We start from the raw sequence: 10032 nt of genomic DNA on the forward strand, positions 1-10032 counted from the left end.
GGTTGCTATAAAGATGTATAAAAATGGAGTTGTAGAACACTTTTAGGACAAAGAGTGATTCAAATTGACTGAGAAATTTATTAGTCAGATTATAAAATTAATACACGAACAAAGAAAGAAAGAAAATCCTCGAAATAACGCGTTCTCGCATACGCTCGTCTAACGCACATCTTCACGCTCTCGCAACGATACATATACTGTTGACATCGCAGACCGAAAATGCTCGGGTAACCTATCGGGTTTACATCTAGAAAAATACTCAAGTGGTCTGTCTGTTTATATCTAGCACAAGTACTCGGATAGCCCTACGGACTCACTCTCCTTCATTATATTGCTTAAAAATAATAGTTGAAATATTTATTCTAAATGATTTAAAAAATTATCTAGATACTAGAAACTAGGGAGGTTCAAATAAATTAGCAAACATCCATGAAAAATATCGTAAAACTAACTTTGTATTGATAATTAAATGTAAAATCAATTAATATCTATAAATAAAACGAATATCTGGTCACACATCTTGTTATTTTGTTTTAAGATTTGTTTTGTTTTAAGATTTTTGTGTGCAATAATTCATTCTAAAAAATTATTATTTGTTATATGTTGTAATGGAAAAATATATTATTAGGAAACTGTGTATATAAATTAATTAGAATATGCTTTCTTGGAAGACATGTTATAAAACAGCATCAGAAAATGATTAACTAGGAAAAGCATCCAAAAGATTACAATATACAATACTTTGGTGCTATAAAATATACAGAAAGGAGAAGTATGATTTACAATCTTCTATAATTATCACGCTGTTGAGATGAAGATCCTGACGTCATTGTTGAGTAAATAAATGGCAGAACGGACGTTAATGCTAAACAGAGACCGATTACCGGTCGATACCATACCCAAGCGAAGCCGATTACCAGCAAACTGATGGACATGGAAACGGACATAGTCAAAGATTCAACTGCTATTATTCCGCAAAGGAAAGTCGAATTTAATATAATAGTTTTTAGTATATTTGCTAAACATGTTGCTGCCACAAACAAGACCAACCAACCAAGTCCTCTATAACAAGAACAATCATTAATGTTTTATAATATATGTATAGTACAACGGAAAATACTTTATACAATAATTATATACTTTTTAATTATATAATTTAATTTAAAGCATGATGTAATATATATATATATATATATATATATATATATATATATATATATATATATATATATACATGGTGTACCAGAAAGATGGATATCTCAGATTAACTTGAAGGGATGACGTTTTTTGAAAAAGATGTTAAATACAAAAGTTTTAGGATTTGAAAATGGGCATCTGGTGGTGACCTTGAACTTGGATCATATTTAAAGATCAAATCAAGGTTAACTTGATTTTTTTAATGAAAATCCTCATTTTCTATTATATATTTTTGTAATTTATCTTCAAACCTTTTCAAAATATTATAATAAAATATCTTTTCATTAAGTACTTTCCGAGTTATGAAGCTTAAAATAATTTCGTAATTTTATATAAAATATCTTGTAAAATATTGATGTAAGATCATCAAAAAATGAATATTTTACGATATATTTTATATTTTATGTATATATTTTATGTAAAATTAAAAAATCATCTCAAACTTCATAACTCGGAAAGTACTTAATGAAAAGATATTTTATTAGTGTTTTGAAAAGATCTGGAGATAAATTACAAGAATATGCAATAGAAAATGGGAGTTTCCATTAAAAAAAATTAAGTTGACCTTGATTCGACTTCTAAATTTGACCCCTAGGTCAAGTTTAAATTCACTACCAGATTTCCAAATCCTAAAACTTTTGTATTTAACATTTCTTTCAAAAACGTCATTCCTTCAAGTTAATCTGGGATACTCATTTTTCTCGTATATACACCTATGGTATACCTCGTATATATAGTATATGTATAATGCCTTAATATAACTGAATCACATACATATAAAGAAGGGTTGTATTGTTAATTAGAATTAATTTACAAAATGATATTACAAAATAATTAATTCTGATATTTTTATTTATTTTTATCAAACATTACCTAATGGTCCAAGTACGCCAGTAATTGTTCACATGCTCTAAATGAAACATTTGATCTACTGATATTTTATGTTTTCGTTGAAGTAAGATCTCTTCACCATGGGATGTGTAATATGGCTTGATAGTATCTTTCTCTAGCAAGCCAACCACTGAGTAAATGTCACCACTTTTTCCTGCATAGGAGAATTGTATTCTGATATCACCCACCTACAAACAATGAAGTTTAAAATGTATATAATAATTTAACAACAAAAAAAAGATAACTAATGTAAATGTTTTTTAAGAAATAATACGAATTGAAATGTAGATATTTGAGTATGAAGAAAAGTCAAAAATATTGTATGAGCTAAAAATGGAGAAAAATATACATATATTTTTTTAGAAAAAATTTCCAGTTTTTCCTTAAAATCTTCACTATTGATTATTAATCATATGTATCTTAATGATTTTGTTTCTTTTATAGTTAAAAAAAACTTTTTGAATAACATACTTGTGGATTCCATAAATCTGCGCTATGATAATATAATCCAGAATGCATCTTAATGTCCTTTCGCTCTGGTCTCTCATCACTGGTAATCTCTACAAAATCACTAAATTTCTTCTTCAATTCCATGCTAAGAACAAACGCACCAATCCTTACTTCGTCCGCGATCTGTACTTGGCTCTTGATTGGTATTTCCTTTGGATTATGATGACCAGTACGAATATAGAAATGATCTGAATCTATAAGTTTATCCTTCCATTCTGTCGTGTAATAATAGTGCTTTTCATCTTCTGCTATTCCACCAAAACTAAAAGTTGAAAGATTCAATTTTTAACATACTTTAATAAACAATGTTAATATTTATGTTATGTAATGTTAATGTTTATTTCATATATGCAATCCATTGATAAAATTTTTATTTTCAAACACGCTAATTATTATCCTATATTATATATGTTACCTTTGCTCTTCCTCGATTTCAACCCACTGATACATCTGAACTCTTCTTTTTAATTTCACACTGGACATAACAACTCCGTAATCTGGCTCGGTTAATGGTTCAAAAACCATCAAAGGCCCCGACAGATGTATTAAGCGTCCTTCATATTCAGGTGACAGTACCATTGAATTAGGAAGCACAATTACATTGCGTAGAGCCTCATCTAAAGAATGTGCCACTTTCACTGCCCTCCCCTAAAAGAAAAGAAAGAACAGAAAATCAAGTTTTTGAATTATGTTACAGAAGTATATTATTAGCAAACCTCATTCCAAAATAGAAGACACAATCCAGTGGCAAACATAATGGAGCCGATTATAGCTGTGAGCCATGATTGTCTAAACTGCTCTGAGATTGTCATTTGACTCATAGAGCTAGTCTGCTTCCCTTGACTATGACAATTCTGACAAAGTCTGTCTGTAGCATCTCCTCTCTGCGGCTGACCATTTTGCTACAAAGCATATGTTCCGTAAATCTATCATATTCTATTAATCTCAGTATTCAATGCAAAATGTTAATAATATTCTTCGTGAAGAAAATTGTACTTACATTCGCACGATACATCTTGATACCAGTTATAATCTTAAAGCGAGCGTAAAAGATCTTGAAATATTCGTGTCATAGATATTTTACTAGATTTTTTCTATTTTTTACAAATTTAAATGACACTTGCTGACTAGGAAAGAGATCTCACCTGGTCGATGAGATAATAAGTGACTAGTAAAATCTCTTGTAGTACTGTCAACTTAATTAACTTAATCTTGATTTTCTCTCAAAAAGATCTCCTTATATTCTTTTTTTTTATCTCTTAGATTACTTATAGTGTTGTTAAAAGTGATACAAGCCATTTTCTGGTTAGAATATATGTAAGTTGTGTAAATTGTTAATTACAAATTCTATTATATTTACCACCCAATTTTCTCTTTTCGTCATATTTAGGCGAATCCAGCAAATCCTTCAATCGTCTGTTTTATCAGAGAGAAGAATGAGAGGTGTCACGGCCCGCTTTTAGGTGATCCCTGAAAGCGATACGCCCTCTGTGGACCTTGAAAACGTGCACCTAAACTACGAAGCCCAGGTGCACGAATGTTCTCAGAGGGTAACATATAAGGTGCACAATTTCTGGTTCTGTTCCGTGCACGGTCTTACATACAGGTCTGGAAACTCAGGCCTTTTTTAGTGGTGGGGGAGGTCTCACTTAGTGTGTCCGTTTTTCGACTAGAAGTCGCAATACGAGCGAGAGAGACAGAGATAGACGGCAGTAGTCGTTCTCTCTCTAACATACGTCTAAAATGACTTCTAGATCGCAGCGAACCTAGCAGGCAAGCCGTGAACTTCCGAAAAACGGACACACTAAGTGAGACCTCCCCCACCACCGGAGTTTCCAGACCTGTATGTAAGACCGTGGTTCCGTGCTATGTGCACAAAATGTCGGTAGCACCAGTGCTGTATAGCAAGGTGCTCACGTATATCAAATAAATTTTAATATAAATGAGAAATGACGAATTTGCGATCCTCTCTCTCTCTCTCTCTCTCTCTCTCTCTCTCTCTCTCTCTCTCTCTCTCTCTCTCTCTCTCTCTCTCTCTCTCTCTCTCTCTACATATATATATATATATATATATATAGCTGCTCATTGCATTCATATAATGAAAAAAAAAAAATTATATATATATGTATATATGTATGTATGTATGTATATATATATACAGGGTGACCCATTTTAACTTAGGCAGCCAAATAACTCGAAAAATAAGCAAGATAGAGAAAAATGTTTTAGACAAAAGTTGTATGGTTTCGAGGGGGCCATAAGATGGTATCATTGGTTTGACCTTGAAGAGTCATTTGAAGGTCACGTGAAGGTCACTTCAATTTTTTTAAATGGAATACCCTATATATTTTTGTACATTCTTGTAGCTTATTTCGAGAGCTTTCCAAAACACTATAATTAAGTACCTTTCCGTTAAGTACTTTTTGAGTTATGATGCTTGAAATAATTTCTTAATTTTACATAAACCGTAAAATATCTTGTAAAATATTCATTTTTCGATTATCTTACCTTAATACTTTTATGTACAAAATAATGAGAGGAATCAATTGGTGTAAAGAAAACACATAGTTGTTTTTAAGAAAAAATATGGAATTGTTAATTGCAAATTACATATTTTTTCTTCGAAACAACTATGTGTTTTCTTTACACCAATTGATTCCTCTCATTATTTTGTACATAAAACTATTAAGGTAAGGTAATCGAAAAATGAATATTTTACAAGATATTTTACGGTTTATGTAAAATTAAGAAATTATTTCAAGCCTCATAACTCAAAAAGTACTTAACGAAAATGTACTTAATTATAGTGTTTTGGAAAGCTCTCGAGATGAGCTACAAGAATGTACAAAAATATATAGTATGTTCCATTTAAAAAAATTGAAGTGACCTTCACGTGACCTTCAAATGACTCTTCAAGGTCAAACCAATGATACCATCTTATGGCCCCCTCGAAACCATACAACTTTTGTCTAAAATATTTTTCTCTATCTTGCTTATTTTTCGAGTTATTTGGCTGCCTAAGTTAAAATGGGTCACCCTGTATATATACAGGGTGGGCCATTTTAATCTATGCACCCAAATTTCTTTGTACCTAAGACAGATACGGAAAAATGATTCAGACAAAAGTTTTATGGTTTCGAGGGGGCCATAAGATGGTATCATTGGTTTGACCTTGAAGAGTTATTTGAAGGTCACATGAAGGTCACCTTTAATTTCTTAAATGGAACCTACTATTTGTCATTGCATATTCTTGTAGCTTATCTCGAGAGCTTTCCAAAACACTATAATTAAGTACTTTTTTGTTAAGTACTTTTTGAGTTATGAGGCTTGAAATAATTTCTTAATTTTACATAAACCGTAAAATATCTTGTAAAATATTCATTTTTCGATTATGTTACCTTAATACTTTTATGTACAAAATAATGAGAGGAATCAATTGGTGTAAAGAAAACACATAGTTGTTTTTAAGAAAAAATATGGAATTGTTAATTGCAAATTACATATCTCCCGTGTACGCTACACACACACACACACACACACACACACACACACACACACATTGAATAGTTAACGAGATATTTGATTCATTAGGTTGACATATAAATTTTATATAAATTATAAAATATCTGATAAAATGTTCATTTTTCAATTATTTTACTTTAATAATTTTATGCACAGAATAATAAGAGGAATCAGTTAATGTAAAGAAAACATGATTGTCTGAAACAATATGTCGCTGCTCATTGCATTCATAATGAAAAAAAAAATAAATAAATAAATAAATAAAAAAAAATATATATATATATATATATATATATATATATATAGAGAGAGAGAGAGAGAGAGAGAGAGAGAGAGAGAGGATCGCAAATTCGTCATTTCTCATTTATATTAAAATTTATTTGATATACGTGAGCACCTTGCTATACAGCACTGGTGCTACCGACATTTTGTGCACATAGCACGGAACAGAACCAGAACCTCTGAGAACATTCGTGCACCTTGGCTTCGTAGTTTAGGTGCACGTTTTCAAGGTCCACAGAGGGCGTATCACTTTCAGGGATCACCTAAAAGCGGGCCGTGACACCTCTCATTCTTCTCTCTGGTTTTATCGACAAAACATACAGTAATTTTCGGACGATTGTCATTTTATTGGTTGTATAGAATTAGAAATCCTTTTCTAGGGCCACTTCAACCAACTCCGATTAATGGCCATCACACATGAAATTCCATAAGCATGTAAGACGTAAACGTAAGGAAATCGACCAATCACGGTCAAGTATTAGCCCCTCCAAGGGGTCAAAACTCGACCGTGATTGGTCGATTTCCTTACGTTTACGTCTTACGTGCTTATGGAATTTCATGTGTGATGGCCATAAAGGCCATCACACACGAAATTGCATAGCTGCATATGCATAATATAAGACTATATGGACCAATGAGCATCGAGTATTATGTTATGTAAGTCAATATGGCGACTAAATACTCGTTGCTCATTGGTCCATATGGTCTTATGTTATGCATATGCAGCTATGCATAACATAAGACTATATGGACCAATGAGCATCGAGTATTATGTTATGTAAGTCAATATGGCGACTTAATACTCGATGTTCATTAGTCCATATGGTCTTATGCTATGCATATGCAGCTATGCAATTTCGTGTGTGAGGGCCCTAAGATTTGAGAAATGACTATTGGCGTTTTCGAGCGGTCGGGTTTGACCTGACCCGGGATAGTTTACTATACGTTATTGACCAATCACAGCCATTCTTCTGAAGAATGTATAGTTACATTCTTCAAAAGAATGGCTGTTGAAGAATGGCTTTGCAACTGTTGTAAAATTCGTGAATCTGATTGGTGTATGCTCTTAGGTTTATATTCTGAATCTTCATTTATCGATAAAAGTGCTTCTAAAAGTGGCTTATAAGCCTTCTGATTGGCTATAAGCCACTTTTAGAGGCACTTTTATCGATAAAAGAGGATTCAGAATATGGACCTTAGATTCAGTCAAAATTAAGGGCTCGTTCCCACTGAGCGCGTCACGCGTCGCGTCAACCAGCGTGAGCCAATCAAAACATCCCATTGTAATAACATGTTTTCCGTGTTATTACAATGGAATGTTTTGATTGGCTCACGCTGGTGACGCGACGCGTGACGCGCTCAGTGGGAACGAGCCCTAAGAGCATACACCAATCAGGCTCACGAATTTTACAACGGTTGCAAAGCAGCTTTTTCTGCTGAACGCAGCCAATGGCAGTAAGTACGCTCGAATGCCAAAAGATAGCAGCATCAATGTGACAAGATGGCCGTAAGTTAAGGTTGGTGGTGTCCACGGTCTTACATACAGGTCTGGAAACTCAGGCCTTTTTTAGTGGTGGGGGAGGTCTCACTTAGTGTGTCCGTTTTTCGACTAGAAGTCGCAATACGAGCGAGAGAGACAGAGATAGACGGCAGTAGTCGTTCTCTCTCTAACATACGTCTAAAATGACTTCTAGATCGCAGCGAACCTAGCAGGCAAGCCGTGAACTTCCGAAAAACGGACACCAGAGAGAAGAATGAGAGGTGTCATGGCCCGCTTTTAGGTGATCCCTGAAAGCGATACGCCCTCTGTGGACCTTAAAAACGTGCACCTAAACTACGAAGCCAAGGTGCACGAATGTTCTCAGAGGGTAACATATAAGGTGCACAATTTTTGGTTCTATTCCGTGCTATGTGCACAAAATGTCGGTAGCACCAGTGCTGTATAGCAAGGTGCTTACAATATCAAATAAATTTTAATATAAATGAGAAATGACGAATTTGCGATCCTCTCACACTCTCTCTCTCTCTCTCTCTCTCTCTCTCTCTCTCTCTCTATATATATATATATATATATATATATATATATATATATATATATATATATATATATATATATATGTATATATATATATATATAATTTTTTTTTTGATATATGAATTTGCAATGAGCAGCGACATATTTTTTCTTAAGAACAATTATATGTTTTTTTTACATTAACTGATTCCTCTTACTATTCTATGCATAAAATTATTAAAGTAAAATAATCGAAAAATGAACATTTTATCAGATATTTTATAATTTATATAAAATTATGTCAACTTAAAGAATCAAATATCTCGTTAACTGTTCAATTTTTGACTATACTATCTTTATAACTTTTTACACGGAATATTGCGAAGAATCGATTTATATAAAAAAATTAGGATGGTTCCATTAAAAAATATGAAGATAATCTTGAAATTTCTAAAACGCTTCCACTTACGAAAACAATATTACTAGCATATCATGGTCCTTTTAATCGTACAATTTTCGTAATTACAATTTTTTCATATCTGTAAAAATAGCGTAGATATTTCAAGTGAGCAAAGTTTTATATACATATATGTGTGTGTGTGTGTGTGTGTGTGTGTGTGTGTGTGTGTGTGTGTGTGCGTGTGTGCGTGTATAGCGTATACGAGTTATGTGAGCAAGCGAGAAGGTAATAAGAGAGAGCGAAATGGCAATAAGAGCGAACGAGATAGCAATAGCACGAGCAACGAAGACTTGGAAATAGAGTCTTTCTTGCAGCCTGGCATACTATTTCTCTCTCGCTCGCTCCTATTACTATCTCGCTCGCTTCTGTTATTGTTTCACTCGCTCTTACGTACTCATATACTGTCATGCTCATCTCGTTATCAAATCTGCCGCTGGCAAGCGGCCGATGACAAATTATGACAAATAAATAAGTTAATTATTTTAAGATATATTTATAAGGGTATAGAAGTAATTTTAATGGAATAATGAAAATTTTGCGATTAAAATAACAAACACGGTATCAATCGGATAAACGTAGTTAAATATATAATCAAAATTTTTATTATCAGACCAATTAAAAATTATCCGATTTACGTCGTGTTTGATATCATTTTAATCGCAAAAATCTCAATAATTCATTAAAATTACTTTCATATCGATAAAATAAAAAATAAAAGTTTCAGTTTTTACTTTATAATCTCGTAAATTGCGAATGGATAGAGGAAGTGAAGAAGCCGATTGTAAGAGATTTCGGAATTCTTTGATGATAGATCATCTCGCTCGCTCTCGACTCGCGGTTTCGCTGTCGCTCTCGCACTTGACAGGTCGTAAAGATAAGCGGACTCGGCTTCCTCGCGAATGTAAACATCTTATAAAATAAAAATCGGATAATTTTTAATTAGTCTGATAATAAACATTTTGATTATATATATTTAAATACATTTATCCGATTGATACCGTGTTTGATGTTATTTTAATCGCAAAATTTTCATTATTCCATTAAAATTACTCGCATACCCTTATAAATATATCTTAAAATGATTAACTTATTTATTTGTCACAATTTGCCATCGGCCGCTTGCCAGCGGCAGGCTTGATAACGAGATGAACATGAC

At 32.8% G+C, this 10032-nt stretch overlaps 1 protein-coding gene across 3 annotated transcripts; it reads right to left on the bottom strand.

The window, feature by feature from the left end:
- Positions 1 to 58: 58 nt before the first annotated feature.
- Positions 59 to 4100, bottom strand: Tmem43 (Transmembrane protein 43). 3 transcript variants are annotated; one of them, XM_083093914.1, is made up of 7 exons: positions 3959 to 4100; positions 3599 to 3743; positions 3315 to 3500; positions 3014 to 3246; positions 2560 to 2860; positions 2071 to 2276; positions 59 to 1062 (listed from the first exon to the last, which is right to left on the bottom strand). In XM_083093914.1, exons 2-7 carry the CDS (start codon positions 3611 to 3613, stop codon positions 780 to 782), a joined length of 1224 nt encoding a protein of 407 aa, XP_082950040.1. In that variant the 5' UTR covers positions 3614 to 3743; positions 3959 to 4100; the 3' UTR covers positions 59 to 779. The 3 variants fall into 3 exon arrangements, with proteins under 3 accessions (XP_082950040.1, XP_082950039.1, XP_082950042.1); XM_083093913.1 differs by having other exon boundaries at positions 3599 to 3631; positions 3959 to 4088; XM_083093916.1 differs by having other exon boundaries at positions 3599 to 3631; positions 3744 to 4087.
- Positions 4101 to 10032: the final 5932 nt, after the last annotated feature.

The sequence above is a fragment of the Camponotus vicinus genome, unplaced genomic scaffold, assembly GCF_025532165.1.
Source record: "Camponotus vicinus isolate PSW18456_S1 unplaced genomic scaffold, iyCamVici1.0 SCAF_3, whole genome shotgun sequence".
In the NCBI taxonomy this organism is placed as follows: Eukaryota; Metazoa; Arthropoda; class Insecta; order Hymenoptera; family Formicidae; genus Camponotus; species Camponotus vicinus.